The 22,257-nt window shown below is 43.8% G+C and overlaps 1 protein-coding gene across 1 annotated transcript; it reads left to right on the top strand.

Moving 5' to 3' along the window:
• Window positions 1-5,151: 5,151 nt before the first annotated feature.
• On the top strand, window positions 5,152-11,128 carry LOC4351987 (uncharacterized). The gene is made up of 10 exons (XM_015762935.3): window positions 5,152-5,500; window positions 6,466-6,651; window positions 6,931-7,023; window positions 7,154-7,336; window positions 7,506-7,608; window positions 7,694-7,846; window positions 8,073-9,145; window positions 9,253-9,408; window positions 9,768-10,459; window positions 10,602-11,128. Exons 1-10 carry the CDS (start codon window positions 5,237-5,239, stop codon window positions 10,666-10,668), a joined length of 2,970 nt encoding a protein of 989 aa, XP_015618421.1. The 5' UTR covers window positions 5,152-5,236; the 3' UTR covers window positions 10,669-11,128.
• The last annotated feature ends 11,129 nt before the right edge of the window (window positions 11,129-22,257 follow it).

Genomic DNA, 22,257 nt, shown 5'->3' with positions numbered 1-22,257 from the left:
GCTACCCCTTTTCTTATTGCCGATTCCTAGTATCGATAGCATCCGCTGGGTGTAGTATTGATCTGACGATATGATCGTGGCTTATGTCGCTATGTCCTTGGAGGACTTCCTGCTCACCTTATATAGGTTGAGGGGCGGGTTTACAAAGAGAAAAACATAGCCGGACATGATATCAGTTTTCTAATCTATTACACAAGGGCTATAGGCCCATCTATAGAATACAAGGCAACATTGCGACCGAGTCCTAACTACTCTATTACATAATATATGGATCTGGTCTACCTCCTATCTCTAATCGGATATGCAAGCCGTGTGGGTATCGGGTACACATACACCATAGTCCTATTTTAGTTACATGACATTTTTTCGGTAGAAGCCATATATTAATTTGTGTCTCATATGCCGTGTGTTGTTCGCTTGAAAGAACCGAATTACTTCCAAGAGGTCAGCTTCGATTATGTTCAAGGATTGTTTGTATAACGCCCCAATAAAACGAGAGCCTACGAGATTACATTGGGTAGTTGTAGCTAGGGCTGTCAACGAGCGAGCTAGCCTAGTCCTCCTTCGACTTTTAAGCAGGCTCGCGAGCTCGACTAAGTATAGAATAATATATATTTTGATGATAAAATTTTGTATAAAACAATAATTTTAATTAATAATATTAAAGAAAAATATTATGAGAACTTAAGATTAATATATGATGTCAAAACTAGCTTGAATATATGATGCCAAAAATACACTAATTTTTCACATGAGTAGGTACTAATTTATCCTTGAGCTAGCACTTATCATATATAAGAGAAAAAAAAGTTACGCACACAGTTAGAGTCATGAGAAGCTTGAGCTCGGCTAGAGAATGCTCGCGAGCTTGCAGCTAGGCTCGGGTTCGGCTCGTTAAGAGCTCGAGCAGCTCTTTTTTTGACAGCCCTAGTTGTAGCCTCAGCTAGCTAGTTTAAGCATCACAATCTTGGTATAGGAACTCCAATACGCTTTATAAAGAAACGGTGGAGTTCCTGTTGTTTATCTTGGTTTGAGATCCATAAATTATAGGTGTCCAAACGGGCGGCACGGCCCGGCCCGGCACGGGCACGGGTCCGGCACGGCCCGTTAGGCACGGCTGATGAAACGGGCCGTGCCGTGCCGGCCCACGTGCCGAGCCGCCGGCCCAAGCACGGCCCGTGGATGGCCGGGCCGTGCCCGTGCCGGCATGGCACGCCTGCGGCCCACGGGCCGTTCGGGGCACGGCGGCCCGTGAAGGCAGGCCGCCAGCCTGCAGTGCACAGTATTTTTTTTAAAAAAAAGCAAAGGAAATGTATAAGGAAAAAAAAATAAAAATGGAAATAAAATGTTTAAAAAAAGTAATGATTTACTAATGTTAAAAAATGAAAAAATGGTATTTAAAAAATGGAAATAAAAGTTTTTTAAAAAAGTAATGATTTGCTAATGTTAAAAAAAAGAAAAAATGGTATTTTTTTGTTGTGTTGAAAAATTTAAAAATATATATTGTGATTCATTATTTTGAAATAATTTAAAGATAAATCCACACTTGCGAAAATATTGCAAAAGAATTTGTTAAAAATAGTAATGACCTTTATTGATGTTTATATCATTACAGGATACAATGATACATGCTGCCTCGTTAAAAACTTTGTCATGTAAAAACTCATAGGGGAAAATGAGAAAACCATGACAAAGAAAAGAGTACAGCTCAAAGGTCAGAACTACTTCTAACAAAATTCTACTGGGGTTGGTCTGGATCCAGGTAGAGTTGCTCGAACTGGGCGGCCAATTCTTGGTTGTCCGCAGTGTATTGGGCATGTTGTCGAGCAAGCTCCCAGTCTTTAACGCTTAGTAGCATTTCGACGTGGTCGCTGCGCAGAGTCGTCCTCCGGTCTTCGATGATTCGGCCGCATAGACTGAAGGCCGATTCGGAGGACACCGTCGACACGGGCACCGTCAACACATCCCGTGCTAGTTTTGAAAGCACAGGATATGTTATCTTGTGGTCATTCCACCACCCGAGGACGTTGAAATCTTGTGCTTCGTGGTGGATGGCGTCGCTGTCCAAATAACCGGACAACTCTTCGGCCACAACATGCGAAGAGGCCTCTCCACTTGTAGCCGACGAACTGCCACCACCTTGGATTGAACTTGAAGACGATCCACCCCAAATCCTACCCCACTGTATCTTCTTCTTACCTGTAGTGGGGATAGGAGGGGGTCTCTGCTGGCGAACTTCCTGAAACTTTACTTCATATCTTCCAAAAACCTCATATAATTTACTTCTAACCTCAGTATAAAAAGAACTATAATCTACACCTATAGTATCTCCAACAAGTGATAAAATAGCAGACAATCCCCTTAATTTACACCTAGGATCTAAAACAAAAGCAAAAGCATACAACATAGGTATATTTTTCCAATATTTCAAATATTTTTGTTTCATGTGAAAGACAGGTTCAGTTAGAACGTCATCATTTTCGTATTCTTTAAATAAAGTAGCAATTTCAAGAAGGTTGTGCAAAATTATATTAGCAGTTGGATAATAAACTTGTGACAAAGTTAGAGTACAATCATAAAAAGTTTCTAGAAATTGGTGAAATTTTTGGACAATTGCCCAAACATGCTCGTTCAGTACTGAAGACCCGTCACTGTTTCTTGGGCCACCACGTGACTGAACAAAATCAGAAAGTAAACTACTATAAGGTAAAACAACTTTTAACATTAAATACGTTGCATTCCACCGATGCTCTGCATCGGTGGCAAACTTACGAGCTTTCACACCGGCCGCATTGCAAAACCTCTTCCATGCAGCAATCCGCGGGTTAGAAGCAGTTAACCACGCGATTGCTTGACGAACAGCATCGATGTGGTCACCTACCCTCTTCATGCCAGTCTTAACAATCAAATTAATTATATGACATGCACAACGCTGATGGAGTAGAAAAGATTGAGCATACACACAAAATAAAGGTTGCAATATTTCAATAGCCCTAGAATTAGCAGATGCATTATCTAGGGTGACAGCAAATATTTTATCAGCAAGATTAAATTCATTAATTACTTCCCTAATTCTTTCAGCTATGTTTTCTCCTGTATGTGAGACATCTATTAACCTAAGCCCTAAAACTCTCTTTTGTAATTGCCAATCATCATCAACAAAATGAACAACTACGCTAAGATAATCCTCTCTAGCTCCACTACTCCATATATCTGAAGTAACACTAACAGAGAAAGTACATGTACTAAACAGTTCCTTAAGTGCAGTTGCTTCCTTGTGATAAACATTCTCTAAATCTCTAGTTGATGTTTGCCTACTCACAGCTTTAAACCTAGGGTTATGAGATTGCTGAATGTAATGTTCAAAAGCAGGGGACTCCCCAAAGTTCAGGGGTAAATCTTGCCTGGCGATTAACCGGACAAGAGATTCCCGAGAAACCATGGGATCGTACTCCCAACTGCGTACCGTACCGTCTGGGTTTACCATAAGTTGCTGCTGCCGGAGTTGTATTCCTTGCTTCTTGGCACACGACTCCGCATGGCGCTTGAGGTGACCTGTACCACCAGAAGAACGAGCAGATAAAATTTGCCTACATATTCTACAACGGGCTTTCGATACCTCCCTTCCGTCGGGGCATGTTTCCTTTATCTCGTCGAAGTTTTGCCACACAACGGAGGTTCTCGATCTCTTCGAGCCGGTGTGTGTCGAAACACTTCCGCTCGCGGTTCCGGAAAATCCTTCCGAAGCTGTCGCCGCCTGAACCGGTACCTCCTCAACGACAGCCGTATGAACCGGTACCTCCTCCACAGATGGTGGAGTTGGAGCCGATCCGGAGGTACCGTCAAACCCCGACATGTAGTTGGGGTCGAAATCACCCAAGGTGAACGACGGCGACTGGTATGGAAAGTTCTGATCCATTCTGAAAATTTAAACCGACATAAACAAATTTTTGAATATTTATTGAATTCACAAACACAATACAAATAATACACAAATTTGAATATTACTTACATCTTTCCAACCGCGAGCTCTTCAAACCTCTGCGATCAAACTGTTGAACTACGAAACTAATTTTGATTTTTAACAAAATTTGAGCAAATTTTGTCAAAATCAAAAAAAATGCACACTTGAGAACAAAGAGAGCACTTAAAACACTTGAGAGCACAAGATGAGGAGTGTGGGATGAGGAGAAATGGCTGGGGTTCATGCCCTATTTATAGGGCGAAATTTGAGATTTTTTGGAATTTTTTCGAAATTTTTATGAATTTTTTAGCCTCCCAACGGTTATTTTCAAATTTGAACGGTCAAATAGCCGTTAGTGCCACGTGGCGCCTTCCCATTCGACCGCCGCCCGCCCTGTCCGCGCCTGACGGGCCGCCGGCGAAACGGGCCGTGCCGTGCCGCGGGCCGTGCCGTGCCGGCCTGCTACAGTAGCCGTGTCGTGCCGTGCCGGCCCGCGGGCTCGGCCAGCGGCCCAAGCACGGCACGGCTACTCGTGCCGTGCCGGCACGGCCCGTTACTGTAGCAGGCCGTGCCGGGCCGTGCCTGCTACAGGTTCGGCCGTGCCCCGGGCCGCCCGTTTGGCCCGGCCCATTTGGCCACCTCTACCATAAATGATAAGTTCATGAATAATAAATTCAACAGATAATCAAAGAAAATAAATATGTTAACAAATACGGCTAAGAAATAGTTTGCCACGAGTTAAATATGTTTTGATATAGAAATATTGATATATACAAGGATACAATTATAAAAAAAAGTGTGGCATGATAATTATGTGATGTCCAAACAAACACTGTTAAGTTGGTTAAAGTTGCTTTGTTAATATTGTGTCAAAGTATAGTCACCCTCCAAACACCCACTTTATCTTTTCCGTTCTATTTTTTAACTAACTCCGTCATACTCCGTCCGCCTAAAAAAATCCTAGACACGGATTTATTATTTCCTAGACGATGAATCAAACTAGGGAATATCAAATCCGTGCCAAGGTTTTATTATGGAGAGAGTATTCCGTAGCTCTGAAAAACATGATTTTTTTCTTAAAGAAAGGAAAAACGTAATAAATTATAAGTAAATAAATATGGAGTTATTTTACCCCGCAAAAAGCCTTAAACCCTGGGATTTCTACACTAATCGCTTCCAATTCCATCGCTTTTCTGTTCTTCCATCCTCGTCGTGCCGACTCCTCCTGTCCTCCACACCACATGGCAGCGTAAGCGAGTAGCTCCCTCCCCCATGGCGTACTGCGAAGCCGGTGGCCCCGTCGGGAGATCACCGCCGTCGGGGAGCGGCGGCGGCGGGAGGAGGAAGACTCTCGCGGAGGTGATGGCCACGAGGACGCCGCGGCCGGCGTCGATCCGCCCGGAGGCGACGCGGGCCGCCGAGGCCGCCGCGCGCGAGGTGCTGCTGCGGGTGGCGCCCACGGAGGAGGCGGAGCGGCGCCGGCAGGACGTCGTCGGCTACCTCAGGCGGCTCCTCGGCACGGCGCTCGGCTGCGAGGTTCGTGCGTGCGTGCCCTTGGTCGTCGCGGCGGCGGCGGCGCCTCCTCGTCGTCGCTAGTCCGGCCGGCCACCGACCGTGCCTCGTGATCCGCGCGGATGACGCGGCTCTGTTTCTCTCTCTGCGTTTTTTTCTTTTTTTTTTGCCCAAAAATAAAACAAACAGACAAAAATGCCGTTGCTTCTTGTAATTATGACATCATTATGTTTGTTTCGTGTAGCTTACATGCATCCACATCCATTCATAAAAGGGAATTTGTCATTTGGATGATGAGCTTTCGCTTTAATCACTTGCTCAGCACATGTCGTTATCAATTTATCATCTTTGTTCCGTTTTTGGTGATTAGGATAGGACTAATCCATCCATCCCGTCTGGATTAGGACTAACGGGTAATTACTCAGTTCATATCCTCGAACCCATGCGAATCATCTTTTTTACCAACACTTGCTTGATAATTGACTGACTAGTGACTAGTCGTATTCACTGTACGAGTAGGTCCAACCAATTCTTGTGCCTACTGCCTATCGAATTTTGTTTTTATAAAATATAAGGGGTGAATATAGTTCTTTCACTTCTTTGACCATATTTTGTAACTTTTTTTTACTAGCTTAGATCTTCCATTACTTTTACGTTTCACCTTAGCGTAAATACAGGTTTGTTTTCAGAAACAGGAATGCTTTGGCCCCTAGCTTTTCTAATACCAACAATTGTATTTTTCTAGTCCCTCAGTTCTAAGGTAAAAATGTTGTTGCTTTCATGCTCGTAAATTTGCGTGCATGCGTTGGATTGCGGCACGGGTTGGTGAGCGATAGGTACTGCAATGGCCTCATATGGTATGGCTAGAGCAATAGCAAGATCTTAACACGGCGTGGTGATAGTGACCTTACACTTTACAGTATGGTGCATTTGAAGTTCTCTAAGATGGTGTTCTTTTTTTTCTCTCAATTTCTGTTTGATACTTTCAGGTCATTGCATTTGGGTCAGTTCCACTGAAGAGCTATCTCCCAGATGGTGATGTTGATATAACCGTACTTGGGAACACCGCTCTGGACGGCGCTTGCATTAGCGATGTTCACAGTATACTCGAGTCAGAGGAGCAGGATAGTGGTGCAGAACTTGAAATAAAGGGTTTACATTTCATCGATGCTGAGGTACATTTCTCATGTTATACTTATGTCAAATCATTTATTTTAGAGAGAGTTTAGGCAAAGAAAAGTTATGGATTACTAACAATGTTTTGACATTTTTCCTTGTTTCTACATCAGTCGTCATGCATGGTCTCTTAAGAAGGCAGAATTTTCTTTTCATTTTCCAAATTGAAGTTATGCATTGGAAAATAGATTGAACGATGCACTCCTGACTTTTAGATATGCCACTAACATAATGCTATGCACAATCTCATGAAATTCTGCCATTGTTTTTGTATCCAGGTAAAGCTAATTAAATGTGTTATTGAGAATATTGTTGTTGACATCTCGTTCAACCAAATTGGTGGGGTGTCCACACTCTGTTTTCTTGAGCTGGTATGTAGATGCAAATCTAAATTATCTGCTCCACTCGAAAGTATTCGTCTTGAATAGACCCACCAAGCAATTTGAACAAATGTAGTGTGTGATGTTGATCACATACTTGAATGTTTCTTTCCTTCTTCAGGCTGACCGTAAAGTTGGGAAAAATCATCTGTTCAAGAGGAGCATTATGCTAATCAAGGCTTGGTGTTATCATGAAAGCCGCATACTGGGAGCTCATCATGGACTATTATCTACTTATGCCTTGGAAACACTTGTTCTTTACATATTCAATATATTTCACAAATCTCTGCATGGCCCCTTGGAGGTAATTCTTGCAAACCATAAACATGTTTTAGAGTTTTTACAAGCCGCTTTCTAAGATGGTTGAACTAAAAAGATTTTGGATGAAATTTCCAGTGGCTTTTCATTAATTTGTTAAGGGAATTTGCATGGTGGGAACTAAAGTTTTTCTATTTGTGGTCTTTGTTTAACAGGCCTTGTATAAGTTTTTGGAATATTTTAGCAAGTTTGACTGGGACAAGTATTGCATAAGTTTAAATGGTCCTGTTCTTTTGTCATCCTTACCCAGTCCTGCTGGTGAGTCATGCATTCTTTTCCTTTGTCAAGTGATCACCAGGCATGTATTGACTGGTCTAAATATTATAATCCCTGTGACATGTAGTTGAACCTTCAAGCATACAAGATGAACTACTGTTTGGCAAGAAGACTCTTCCGGAAGTTTCTGATGGATCAAACATAAATTTTTGCCTGAAGCATCTAAACATAATCGATCCATTGAAGTGGAGTAATAATCTTGGTAGAAGCGTCAGCAGAGGTCAGAATAACCTAGAGGCTGCGTCATTTTGTCATTTTTTTACATCATTTTATTTTTCTATGTTCCACCACCATGTACTGCACATTTCTGTATATGTGCTTACTCATGTGGCATTTTTTCTTGGTACTCTTCATATGAAGAAAGGCATATGTTCTTAACAGCATACATAGAGATCTCTTTGCAGGATGGTTCTGATAATTTCTGTACACATGCTGATTTTTTGCAGGAAGCTTTTATCGCATAAGAGGTGCTTTATCGTTTGGTGCGCAAAAGCTTGGTCAAATTCTCATGTTACATTCTGACCTTATTCCTACTGAGATCTTTGGATTTTTTGCAAACACCTTGAAGAGACATGGAAGAGGAGAAAGATCAGACGTCGGTAATAATGATTCAATCGAATCGTTGCTTGATCCTGAATATGCACTTGGGAAAGATGCACCAGACTTCACAAATTCCGACAGGAATCAAGATGAAAACAGGAATCCAAATCTGCAGACAACTTCATATAGATATTTTCATGGTGATGCTAAAGATCATCCTTGGAATAAAATCTGGTTAACAAATTTTGATATTCAGTATTACAACATGGTTTCAGGAGCTAGTTTAATGAGCCACTCAACATCTTCCACAGAGAATGGCAACCACAACATTAAACAGCGCTGTAGTAGATCACTTATGGAGCAACAGATTTATGCAAGCAACCAACCACATATATTGACTCCATCTACTCATAAAAATACTTTGGACGTTATCAACTCTTGCAGAGCTGAGTTAAATAGGAGTGACCTCCATGAAGAAAAAGTAATACTTTCTCCTTTCTCACCATCAAATTTGTTGGATCTATCAGGGGATCTGGATTTGCACTTGAGATGCCTTCAGAAAATTCAGTACCACCTGGAGTCCATGTTTGATGGGTTGGTGCAGCTGATTCAGGAAGCATTTTTGTCTGGGCTGCTAGATGAGGACTCCTTCAAGATTCCAACCAGAAGCTTCTCAAATAGTACTGATGAACGGCCTACAGGGCTATTGCCAGTTGCATCTGTTGATACCGGGACAAGGAACTTATGTCCAGTTTCCTACTTTCCTAGCACAGGAGATGTTTCTCATAAATCACACACTGAGGATCAAGTCAATGCAGTTTGTCAGAAGAATGTGGTGTTGTCCTCGGGAACATGTATTATATCCAACGGGTTTGCATCTTCTCCTTCTCCTCCTGCTGATTTAGAGAGTTATCCTGTTTCTTGGTTTCATAACACACAGGAAATTATGGCTCACGGAACTGGCATGCAAACTCTCAAAGTAAGAACCTTTGGGGCTTTTGTGCATTAGCTTTTTGCCGTCCATGGTTTGGAATTAGTTATGTTGTCAATAATTTGACTCAACTCTTGTTTGTCCCATATGCGCAGAATGTGTCATTGCTTCCTGGAACAGATGTACTATCAAATGTAGTCGGACAACTTCCATTTCTTGCAGCTGATTCAGAGAACTATAGCTTTTCTCGGTCTCATAACACAAGAGAAAAACGTGTGATGCGTGGAACTGGCACATTCCTTCCCAGAATGGTGAGGACTCCTGGGAAATCATCTCTCTTGTTAATGCTCCATGATTTTGAACTTCAAAAAGATTTTGTGTTCGGTTGTTGGACTAGTTAATTTGCTGCTCCTTTTGCTACCTTATTGGCACACTTTATGCTCATCTTATTCTCTGTTCATCCTAGGCTGGAACTGATTCGTTCATTATCATTTTCGTCATGACAAAAGCTGGAAACAAGCTGTTTTATGCAACACACTCAACATCCATAGTAGTATAAACTAGAAATCATGTATTGGTCCATTTCTTACTAAATCTATGTAAGAAATTAGTTTATTACATAATTATTCTACATAGCTATTCATTTCGGCAGTTCATTTGTTTATTACAGAGTTATTATACATACAAGGAACGCATATTATCTGAAAAAGGAAGAAGGGAAAGAGAAAGATTACCAGATCGACCATGGAAGATTAAAACCAACCCAACTGGCTACCTTCACCAGCACACCTCTCCTGAAGTGGGATGTTCTGGTGCAAGCACTGGGGGTATTACGATTGACCAAAACAGTTCACAACAGGATTACTCAAGAAGTTCAGTTCCAGCTGAAGGAGGGGTTTTTCAGAAGAGAGCATTAATAAATCATGTAAGCGAACAAATTCAGACCAGCCTGCCATGGGATGTTCATAACAATCAACATGGGTATGTTTACTCGGACATGAACATGGTTGACAACCAAAATCCTGGTACTACTAGTGAAGGCCTTGTCGGACATAACAGTGAATCAAGAGAGCTACCGATACACCATCCACCAGAAGTTCAATTCAGCGAAACAATGGCATCATCACCTTGTATATTGCTGCCTCATTGCATCGGCAATGGTCAAGGAAATTTACTCCAAGAATCCAATACTTGTCAGCCCTTCCCACCAGCAACAGATGTTTTTCACTCAATCAAAACAAAACAAGATGAAAATCTTGAGGTTGAATCTTTCAGACCTATCCCATTTAGTTCCCCCTGTGCAAAGTTCGGAGAAGCATTCCCTCTGCCTACTAGCAAGGGGCCTGCTGAAACCGAAAGCAGGTGATCCTATCTCATGGACTAATTTTTTTTATGTGATGCTTAATTACATTGCAATCTTGTGTGTTTGCTCTTCATGATACAATCTTGCTGTTGCATTTCTCTGCTAATTAAAGTGCATAATTTTGTGAATGAAAATCTGCAGACCAGATGGACTCTACCAGCTGAGAGATGAAGCTGACTTCCCTCCACTCCAGACTCGTTCTTGCTGAGACTTGCAATGGATTTAATCCTAGAGTTGGAAGATAGAGGAAGCTTACTGGCTGAGAAATAGGTGCTTCAGGAGGAACCTGATATCATATGAAGTTTGGATGTTACCGCCCTCAGTTTGGAGTACTTCTTTAGGTGTGTTCACTCCCGGTAGAATCTTTAGTAAAAAAGAACTAGTTCACCTGCAGCTTATATAACCCAAAAAAAGGAAAGAAAAACAAAAATGCTAAATAAAAAGAGGATTCCATGGACCCTATCAAATTTTAATAGAAGACAAAAGAAGCAGTGTATAGGTGCAACACCCTTTTGCTGTGCTTTATGTTGATGCACCCTTTGCAGTTTGCATGGTGAATTTGTTTAAAGTAAAGTTTTTTCCTGTAATAGCTTATTCATTGGGGGTGAACGCATGGTTGTATACAACTTAATACGGCATCAGCACCTATATGTGGCCCTTGTACTTCATCCTTACGATCAGGCTGTGAGCCTAGACTAGTCAGCATGTTTTTTTTAAAAATGACCCGCACAAGACAGCGTGAAGTTTTGTATTGATATAGTAGGAAAAAAAAAAACAAGATTACAACCCTTAGAGATCAAAACCAGGAAAAACAAAAGACAAAACACCGACCGCTAGTGCCGAACCGACTGCCGCTATGCGTGGCCGGACACTGCTAGGCGTACAAGAGGGGTCACAAACGCCCCCCACACACCGACTTCGCTTGGAAGATCGCTAACGAGTTTTTGGTTATGCTCATGTAGAGGGGCTGAAGAGAGGGAGAGGGCGAGAGAGAAGAAGATCTACTCGTCCCTCGCGATAACCTAGTTTGGCTGAAGCATGCGAGTATATGAACCGAATAATAATTAGAAAAAAGTCCAAGTTACCTCGATGAACTATCGTGGTTGGCTGAATTACCACAGGTGGAGAAACCATCTTTGATCGGTCGGCTAAATTCCACAATAGTCCCTGTTCCAATAAAAACCGGGACTAAAAAACATCTTTAGTCTCGGTTTAAAAGCTGAGGGGTATTTTTTGATCTTTAGTTTTAGTCATGGTTGAAGAAGTTGTCAGGTCGTGTCAGGCCCCAATTATTTTTAGTCCCGGTTGGCTAAAAATCACCCCAAGCCGGCACGATGTTTATCTCTTGGTGCGTCGATCTGTCTGTCCCTCCTCAGTCTAATCCATAGCTTTTCTTCCCCTCCACTAGTTCTCCTCCTCACTCCTCCTCTTCCCCTCTCCCCTGTCTTCCTGGTGGCGACAGGCGGTGGCCAGCGTGGAGGGCCGGCGGCGGAGGCGCGGAGGGCCGCCCCGGTGGCGGCAGGTGGCGGAGGCGCGGAGGGCCGCCGGCAGCAGCTGCCCCGCGCGGAGGGCCCAGCGGCGGCGGCTGCCCGCGCGGAAGGCAGGCGGTGGAGGCGTGGAGGGCTGCCCCAGCGGTGGCCGGCATGGGAAATTTTACCTTTTTTTTTCTTTTTTTCCTTCTTAATGTGATGTGAATGACTGTGATTTGTGCGATCTATGATTTGTTCGATCTGTGATTTGTGATGCGATCTGTGATTTGTGAATGATATTGGAAGATATGTGATATGTGGACTATCTGTGATTCATGCTATCTGTTATTTGTGTTTTGTGGTGTGATTGTGATTTGTTATCTGTTATTTTTATAATGATTTGGAGATATTGAACATGAGAAAAGAAAAAAAAAAGAAAAAAAACCTTTAGTCCCGGTTGGTTACATCAACCGGGACTAAGTCTTTAGTCCCAGTTGGTGTTACGAACCGGGACTAAAGATGTATTTTTAGTCCCGGTTATTTCAACCGGGAGTAAAGATTTTCATCTTTAGTCCCGGATTCGTAGTCCCGATTGAAAAACCGGGACTACATAGGGGTTGCCAACCGGAACTATAAACTTTTGTCCACCAGTGTAGCCCATAAACTCAAAAACCATACAATTTGCACGTCACTATTGAAACCACACAAATAAACCCCACTCCGCCCACCACTCAACGCGGAGTGGTCCTACGTGGCATAATGAAAAGGAAAAAAAAATATTGCGTATGATCGACTTAATTAGACAGTCAAGCGTGCAGAGGTAGACTCCGACGACGCCTCGTCTTCGTCTTCGTCGCCGCCGTACGTGCGAGCAAGCCACACCCAGACCACGACGACCCCAACGACGAAGGCAGCGACGACGCAGGTGCATGCCACCAAGACGCGCGCGTCGTCCACCCTGAGGCCCAGGACGACGCAGACCATGATGCAGATGATGAAGAAGCCGCCCCACGTCCCGGCGTCGAAGATATTGTCGTAGACGCGCACCGGCGTCCGCGGCAGGAACAGCTGCGCGTAGGACGTGGTCGCGTAGAGCACGGAGAAGTAGGCGCCCATGGAGAGCAGCAACGGCAGCCGCCACGGGACGCTGCTGAAGAAGGAAGGGAATCCCAAGTGGTAGCCGTACGCCAGCGACGAGCGAGGTGGTGCCTATGGGCAACATAAGCTGGAGCAGGACAGCCATTGCCCACCGTTCACCACGGGGTACGTGTGCCAGCGACTCCCCGAGCGTCGGCGACTCCGCCGTAGCCATGGATAGATCGATTGATGCTGCAGCTAGCGTAGCTAGTATGATCGATATTTTCCCCGTATAAAAACGTACGTACGTCCACGTACCTAATATATACCCAGTCGTATATATTCCTTCCTTCGACTTAATATTTGGAAAGTAATGTGCCAAGGGAAATTCGAGTAATATGCTACACTATTATTACATTCCATAATTGGCTTTCTGCCCAAACTTTCGTCCGTCGTTGTCCGGCCGGTTCCCATCCGCACGACATAGTTCCTCCTCAACCTCGAGTTATCTCGGCAGTAATAAGAACCATAAATATTCCGCCTAGAATCTTTACTTCCGGTTAGTAACACCAATCAAAACTAAATTAATTTTTAGTACTGATTATTCTTTGTCAGAACTTGTCAGGCCCCCTCTGACGGTACAAGAGATCTTTAGTACCAGTTACCGGTAAGATCAATACTTTAGTACCGGTTCGTATCACTAATCAGTACTAAAGATGATGAACACCTTAGTATCGGCTGGAGCCACCAACCGGTACCTGTGTTAATCTTTAGTACCGATTGGTGACTCCAACCGTTACTGAAGATAGTACATGCTTTTTTAGTCTTTCTTTTTCCGTCCTCCAGCCCAAGCTATTACTGCCAAAGAGGGGAAAACAAAGGGAGGTGCTGCCAAATTTTTTTATGAAAGTATTTTGGTGATTCTACATAAATCTAAGGGGTCTAAAAGGTTAGCAACTTCATTCTCAATGGTTTTATGGTTAACATATTATATTTGTAGCTATGTTTCTATGTGCCATTCTCTCTCAAAAATATATGAAAAAAAGATGAGAGAGGATAAAATTTTAGACGATATAAGAGCACTTCATAATTTTTAGAGACATAGGATTAAAATGTAAAGAAAAAAAAGGCGAAAAAGGAAAATTATAGAAAATGAAAGGAAAAAAAGAATAGAAAATTAGAGAAAAGAATGAAAAGATGAAGGAAAAGATAGATAATAGAAAATGGAAAAATAAGTGTGGAATAGTAAAACATAAATGAAATCTAACTGTGATTAGCAATACTCTTCATCCACTCAACTTTTGAGTTTAATTATGATGTTTCAAATTATTAAATGCTTATTTAATTATTTTCACTTCCGCGGATTTCCTTTAAATTTCTTTATTTGATGTAGATGAACTGGCAATGGATATACACCGTGGACCGACGGTCGAAGGAGTTTATTGATGGAGCACATTATTTTTTGAGTGTGACCGATGCCCACAAACCTAAGTGTTTTATATGTTGTCCAAGAAAAAATTGCAAAAATCAGAAGCATTATTCTATATCAAGAATTCTTCATATCCATTTGTTGCAATCGGGATTCATGCCTTGCTATAATTGTGTTAATGCCAAAATATGGTAAGATTTTTTAGTGGATTCGGTTAAGGAAAGAGCGAAGGCGGCGGTGGTTCAGGTTGCCGGGGAGAAGGGCTTTCCAAAGATGATAGAGGGAAATGGAGTGGTGACCAGGGTGCTATGCGGAGCAGTGAAGCTAAGGGTGGTGGTTGAGCGCTACGACGGTGGTGGCACGAGTGGAGCGGTGGGAAGGTGGTTCTGGGCATGGGGAGCTGGAGAAAAAAAGGGGGGAAAATGGCGAGAGGGGTCCGGGAGGAGCTTTATAGGCCTGGGAGGCGGTGAGGAGGCCGAAGAGAGGTGGATTTGGAGGGAGGTGTGGACGGCGACGTGGGATGAGACGTAGCTCCATGTCACGTGATTTGCTGGGGAGAGTGGGGGAGGAGGTGGCAGGCATGAGCGACAACCACATCCGCACGGTTACACTAACACAGAACACCTGATAGGTGCCAGTTGGGAAACCTCGTTTAGGTGCTGGATTTCCCAACTGGCACCACGGAGGCGGCACTGATGACTCGAGTGATTGGTACCGGTTTGAAAACCGGTACCTTTGAGACGTACGCGAGCAAAAAAAAAAAAGGCTCGATGCACTAGCTCGAATCGAGCGCATCCACCTTGTGCTGCCCCGGCATCTCGATCCAAAATATGGCCTTGTTTAGTTTCAAAAAAAACTTGCCGAAAAACATCGCATCGAATCTTTAACACATGCATAGAGAATTAAATATATATAAAAAACTAATTACACAGTTTGTATGAAAATCAGAGACGAATCTTTTATACCTATTAGTCCATGATTAGCCATAAATGCTACAGTAACTCACATGTGCTAATGACGGATTAGTTAGAGTTAATAAATTCGTCTTGCGATTTACAGGCGAGTTATGAAATTAGTTTTTTTATTCGTGTCCGAAAACTCCTTCCGATATCCAGTCAAACGTCCGATGTGACACCTAAAAAAATTTCTTTTCACGAACTAGAACTCCCAAATCTATCACAGACAATGAACTCCTGAATCAATCACAATCCCGAATCAACGAACAATAATCACAAACATCACAGATCAACAAACATTGAAAAACATAACCGATGCGGAAAGAGAGATGGCCGACTCCAACGCTGCTCACCGTCGTTGTCTGTCATATAAGCTACGGGAGAAGCCAACGCCGCTGCCACCGCCGGATCCACGCGCGGAAGTCTCCCCTCCCGCCGCATCCCTCCAGATGTGGCGGAGGGAGGGCGTCGCCGTCTCCTACGCTCCCGTCATTGCCCGAGGATCCGCTGCTGCCACCATCACCCGTAGATCCGCCACTGTTGCAGCCACCACCCGAGGATCCGTCGCTGCCAAGCTGCCAGGCTGCCACCACGTGCCCTCCTGCCGCCAACCCTCCCTCTAGATCTGGCGATGGGTGGGCGCCACAGCCAGACCACTGCCGCCTCCTACCCTCCTGCTGGATTGGGTGGACGGGAGGGTGCCTCCACTAGGCCGCCGACGCCTCCGCCGAATCCGGCCTGCGGGAGCTACCGCCTCCTCTGTTGTCGGTGTATAAGAAGAGAAGGGAGGGGACGGGGACAAGAGGGAGTGAGAGGTAGAGGGTGAGACCGTGAGAGGAGGTGAAGAGGGGGGGGGGGGGCGTCCTTATCCACTCACCCCCCTCACCTCTCACGCGGTAATTTATCTCGGCGCCCGCCCCATGCACTAAAAGAGAAAAAACGACTCTCTCGTCTCAGCTTGTTTTATAGGGTGTCGTTTTTTTTAAAAAGGAAACTATAATATATTATAGGTGTTGGTTTTTAATTAACCGTCACCTATAATATATCAAAGATACCTATTTTTGTTTAAATAAAAACTTGGCACCTATAATATTGGTGTTGGTTTTTCTCTATAACCGGCACCTATAATATATTAAAAGGTGTCGATTTTTTGTATTTTCAGCCTGTGGAGGTGGGAATAACACTATAGGTGCCGGTTTTAATTGTTCCAGCACCTTTAGTGCCAACTTGTATTAGGGGTTATTTTGTAGCGTTAAGAGGTGCGAGCATGGGCGAGTGAGGTGGGCGCCGTGTGGGGGGTGGGGGGATGAGTGGCGGCCATGGTGGTTTCAACCGACCGGTCGAAGGTTTTGGATGACTGGTGGGGCCTCTAGTCTCACCTGCCGGAGAGAGGGATAGAGGGGGTCGGAAGGGGTGGCAAAATATATTTTTGGGAGATGGAGGAGGCAAGCGGGCCGGAGGTCCAATGGGAGGGAGGAGGCTGACCGGTTTTTAAATTTCATATAATTTCTAGAAATGCATTATAAAACGATTTTTAATCCCGACAAAAAATCAGGGTGTGACAACTATCCCCTCTCCCCTCTCCCCTCTCTTCTCCTCTTTTCCCAATCCCCTCCTGGGTGGGAAGGACGACGAGACGGGTAGTAGGGAGAAGGATGACATGGGAGAGCTAGCGGCGGTGACATCGCAAGGATGCTCGTCGGAGTTCAAGTTTAAGCCGAGCAACCAGATGCTCGTGGAGCTCTTCCTCCTCACATACCCGCGTGACGGCTAGCTCCCGGTCCCCAGCCTCATCTTCATGGAGGAACGACCACCTGTGGGGCATGCTGCTACCGCTGTGGATGCTCCTCTACCACCATCACCGGGGCGACGAGGACGAGGCCTACTTCATTGGGTCGATGGCGGTGAGGGGGCCTGGCAGGAGGGCTCCGTTGCCAGCGACGACAAGTGGGTGAAGCAATTTGAGCCGGAGTCGCTTGTGCATAGGGGTGAGGAGGGTGTTGAAGCGGTGGAATTATCGCCATAAGAGTTGGCTTGGCCTTATCGACCTTGTACTTCTCCTCGAGCGTGTCGATGCGGTTCTTTTACAGGATGTTGTAATTGGGCTGTTTGGGGTAGCCGTCTGTTGATGCAAAAAACACACACTGGCCTGAGAGATTTGCTTTACTCTAGTGCAGGTCCAAAGATTCTGCAACATTTAAATCGACAAGAAACATACCATAAACGATAGCCGATTGGCTGGATTGCCGATGAAGTATCGTCTAGTATCAAGCCAATGCAATATAATTTGGATCGACAGTGAAGCGTATAGTAGATAAAGAACTAAATTCACTTTATCGGCTGTAGATGTTAACATCATATAATTTATACCTCAAAATATGTTTAAACTAAGTGATTGGGATAGATCGGACAACCGCCGAGATAGTATAAGTTACCTATGTTTAAAAGTACTTCAAAGTATGGATTATATAAGCTCATGTCATAGCCGGTAGGTAAATCTAGCGTGTATTGGCTATTGCTCCGATACTTCTTTATACTAAGATATCATTATAGATTAAATATATTAAACAAGAATCAATCCATTATTGGTACAACCTAAGTAGATCGATATCAAGCTTAATATATTTCACTTTAAGGAGATCTTAATATAAAGGGCAGATTTAGCAAATCAAGTAAATAAATTAAGAACAAGATAGCTAAACCAGGTAAGATAGACTGAAACTCCGATGCTCTCTCTATTAGCAATCATGAAGCAAGCTAGAGATTATGGTTCTAGATATTACTTAATAGATCAAACTTAACTGATGCAGCATTAAGCATAAAAAGAACCATAAGATCTAATAAACAAGCCAATGAAAATCTTTTTGAGATGGTGGATATACTATATAATCTAACTTGACAAAGTTATCTTATTCTATCGGCTAATCTCGATGATGGAGGCTAGCTAGCAAGACTAGATAGTAATATCGATCTAGATTATATATCATATATGATAACTCGACGATTTACATAAACAATATTAGAGTATCATAAAGATGTAAGCACTAATCCTAAGAATGCAAGCCGCCATAACAAGTTTTACCTCTCGTCAGAGATCTTAACTGATGCAGCCCAACTCGAAAGCAAGAACTCGTCGAAACAATGAAAGTAGAAAAAGGTGGCGATGTGCCGAAAGTGTATTGAACTGGTGTTAATTCATTACAAGGTATCGGGCACATATTTATACCCAAAATACAGAATATGTCCACATCTGACACGACTCCACTCCTATTACAACTCTAAAACACAAACAAGTCCCTTAGACTGACTCTTACGGAGAATATCTATAAGAAATGACTAAAATATCCTAATTAGTAGATACAATTGCCTCCTTCAGACTCAATTCAGGCCTGGCAATACTTGTGCAACGACAAAGATTCCAAGATCACTTTGCCGAATTCGGTTACATCGACTTCTCGGTATTAGCCGATGCAGACGGTAGCCGATGCGTACTCTGTTTCCAAGAATAACGAACTCCTTCCAAATCCGCTTCGGCTCTTACTCCAAATCCAATCTATGATTCACCAAATTTGGTCGTTAACACCGTCGTAGGAGCAGATGACCACGGCGACCCTTGCCACTATGGGTGGCGGAGGCTCCCTCGGCCGAGTACGACGAAGCGCTCCCCCAAGCGTCGACCAGTGTGGAGGTGGCACCGTTGCTCTAGGTGTCCTCCCGACCCCTGTCCCTGCTCCTCCTCCCCCGTTGCTACCAGAGGAGGAGCCCGGCTTCAGGATGGGGATGGTGACAACTAGGTGGCTGGGGGGCGCCACGGCGATGGGAAATGGAGACAGGTAGCATGACAGGGAGAGCAAGGATGACGGGGACGCGCCACCGTCGTTGTCCATGGCCACAGATTGAACTCCTGTGCTGCCGCCGGCACGGGGAGGGGGGACGGGGTGTGAGGGGACGAGGGCATTTTGGTTGATTGTTGTGGCCTTTGTTGCATCCGGCGGTGAGGGGACCACAACAGAGACAGCGGAGCAACAACTGAGTGAGAGAGGGACATAAACAAATCAAGAATTATAAGCATTTTTAGGACTTGATTGTTGCAAACTTGAACACGGAGCACGATGCATAGAGTAGAACCAATTCATGAACAAATAAAGCTTGGACATTCAGATAAAATCCATCCATAGATAACCCAGAAATACTACTGCTAACCTCAGTGCAGCAGACTGATTGGAAAATAGTTATCTTTAAAGGCAATAAGGCATAATTTTTACGTGCAGTGCATCGAACAATGAAACCTTCTGCCATTTAGCAAACAAAAATTAAATATTCCACAGTGTTCAGCATTAATTGGCCATCCTTCAATCATTGAAAAATAGCAAACCACAGTATTAATAATGTTATTTACCTTTCCACAGTATTAGGGAAGCTTCTACAACAAAAAATTGCAAACCTTCTCCAATGCTTTACAACAAAAAAAATTGCAAACCTTCTCCAATGTTTTACTTGCCAATAGGCCTTTGACACTCCTGGTGCTTTTGATTGATGAGAGGAATTCCCCTACGGGTTTTTAATTTCCTGGTGCTTTTGATTGATGAGAGGAATTCCCCTACTGGTTTTTAATTGATTGAAGTTTGCTTTTGATTGCTGAGAGGAATTTCCCTACTGGTTTTTAATTGATTGAAGTTTCTGGGATTTTTTTTATGCTTAAGAGTGAAGTTTCTAATAATTGTTTTATGCTTGAGGCTACCTATACATTTTTACTATCATAAATGATCATATTTTTAGCTTCATACTGAAATTATATTATTGAAATAGGAAATTGGATGCATCATACGAGTTCAATGTTATGAATTCAAATGGAAATCTAGATCCTTTCTTATAATAACTTTGTGTTGACAAAAGGCTTTGTGGTCAGATGGATAACCTCTCATAATTAAGTGCTAAAAGTTGGCCTATGAAAAGTGCTAAAAGTTGGCCTATGAAAAGGAAAAAACAGTCTAGTAGGCTAATCCCGAAGTTGGCCTATGAAAAGGAAAAAACAGTATAGTAGGCTAATCCGCCATGAAAGGCAAGCCATCTGACCCAATTCACAACTAACCAGATCCATTTTGGCATCTTCTCAGCTAGCAGCCCATTGAACCATCTCACCCTACTTCTCTAACTTCCAAACCCAACTGATATCGTGTTTTTTTGTGTACAACAATTGATATTCTTTTTTATTTTTCTGAATTGTCTATTGTTGATACTAATACTTGTTCTCATTAATATTAGTCTGAGATTATTTTCATATATTATAATATTCAGGTTAAATACTCTCTTGTTGAGGTCCGAGATTATTTTCATATATTATAATATTCAGGTTAAATACTCTCTTGTTGAGGCCGTTGGTGGAAATACAGTTTTTGAGGGCACTGAAATGTATGTCCATGTGAATTTCTTTGCCATGGCTAAGAATGGCCCACAAAAGAATGGATAGTGTACCGATAGCTCTGGCACTCCTCTAGAATTCCTTTTATAAAGCTACACTTGTCGAGGTAGAAGTTGGAGAGAGCACCAAACTTCCGGGCAGCCCTCCAGAGCTTCCCCTCACTCTCTAGCTATTTCTAATGTACAAAAGATACAATAGAGCCTCTTGTAATTCAGCTCAAAGTTGTGTGTGTGTGAAGTGAGGGAGAGGAGCTCTATTTATAGGCCTAGAGGTGCCTTGGGAATGTGGAGATGCTTAAGCATCCAAAGAGCATCTCTTCTCTCCTCTTGACAAGTGTCCATGATGGTTTCTTCAGGTATAACGCTTACAACCGTCATTGGGATGCCATCAGTAGCCTACACGAGGAAGGCCATGATCAAAGGCGCCAGTGGTGGTTCGGTCGAACCCTGGGCCCCACCTCCTGGCCTCTCCTTTGGCAGGGACACTGACTGGTGGGCCCTGATGGCGGTTATGACAGTTATGACCCATTCCATGTCGGTTTCACCTTACTTGTGGGCCCACCAATCCGTGTGCTTGCGTCTGATTTGCCGAAGGAGTGTTTCCTTGCATGCTGGGTGTATTTTCTCTTTAAAACACCTGCATACACATATTTCACCAACACTAGTGGAATTGATTAGTAATAATCCCTACCACTAAGTTGGATACCACATTTTATTTCATTATATGCAGGTATTGATGGTCGAATATTATGATTTAAGGACCGTCAACATCATTAACACCGTCATAGGAGGAGATGACCTCGGCGACCCTTGCCACTATGGGTGGCGGTGGCTCCCTCAGGTGGGCGTGATGAAGCGCTCCCCCAACTGTCGATCAGCATGGAGGTGGCACCGTTGCTCTAGGTGTCCTCCCGGCCCCCTGTCCCTCCTTGTCTTCCTCCCCCGTTGCCACTGGAGGAGGAGCACGGCTTCAGGATGGGGATGGTGACAACTAGGTGGCCGGGGGCCGCCACGGCGACAGGAAATGGAGACAGGGAGCGTGACAGGGAGAGCGAGGATGAAGGGGACGCGCCACCATCGTTGTCCATGGCCACAGATTTAGCTCTTGTGCCGTCGCCAGCACGAGGGAGGAGGGAGGAGTGTGAGGGGACGAGGGCATTTTGGTTGATTGTTGTGGACTTCGTTGCGTCCGGCAGTGAGGGGACTACAACGGAGACAGCGGAGCAACAACTGAGTGAGAGAGGGGCATAAAATAGAAAATCGATGTTTCATTCACCTGAATATCCCGCGTGGTTTATTATTTTTTATTGTTCTTATTGTGCCATGTCATCATCACGTCACCTAAAGCTGTCTTTAATACTGATGAACCCTGAGTTCCACTAGAGATACTCAAGGCTGTTGTTTGGCCATATTTTTCGGTGAGTTGAAATAACTACAATTTAGGA

Source organism: Oryza sativa, chromosome 12 (assembly GCF_034140825.1).
Source record: "Oryza sativa Japonica Group chromosome 12, ASM3414082v1".
Classification (NCBI taxonomy): domain Eukaryota; kingdom Viridiplantae; phylum Streptophyta; class Magnoliopsida; order Poales; family Poaceae; genus Oryza; species Oryza sativa.
The sequence above is the reverse complement of the archived record's forward strand: the minus strand, read 5'-3'. Positions and strand labels throughout refer to the sequence as shown.

Bases quoted from the DNA above. Each gene is read 5' to 3' on its own strand.
- LOC4351987 (XM_015762935.3), top strand. From the start codon at position 5,237: ATGGCGTACTGCGAAGCCGGTGGCCCCGTCGGGAGATCACCGCCGTCG. The intron at 5,501-6,465 runs GTTCGTGCGTGC...TGATACTTTCAG, and splicing joins GCACGGCGCTCGGCTGCGAG to GTCATTGCATTTGGGTCAGT. The intron at 10,460-10,601 runs GTGATCCTATCT...GAAAATCTGCAG, and splicing joins CCTGCTGAAACCGAAAGCAG to ACCAGATGGACTCTACCAGC.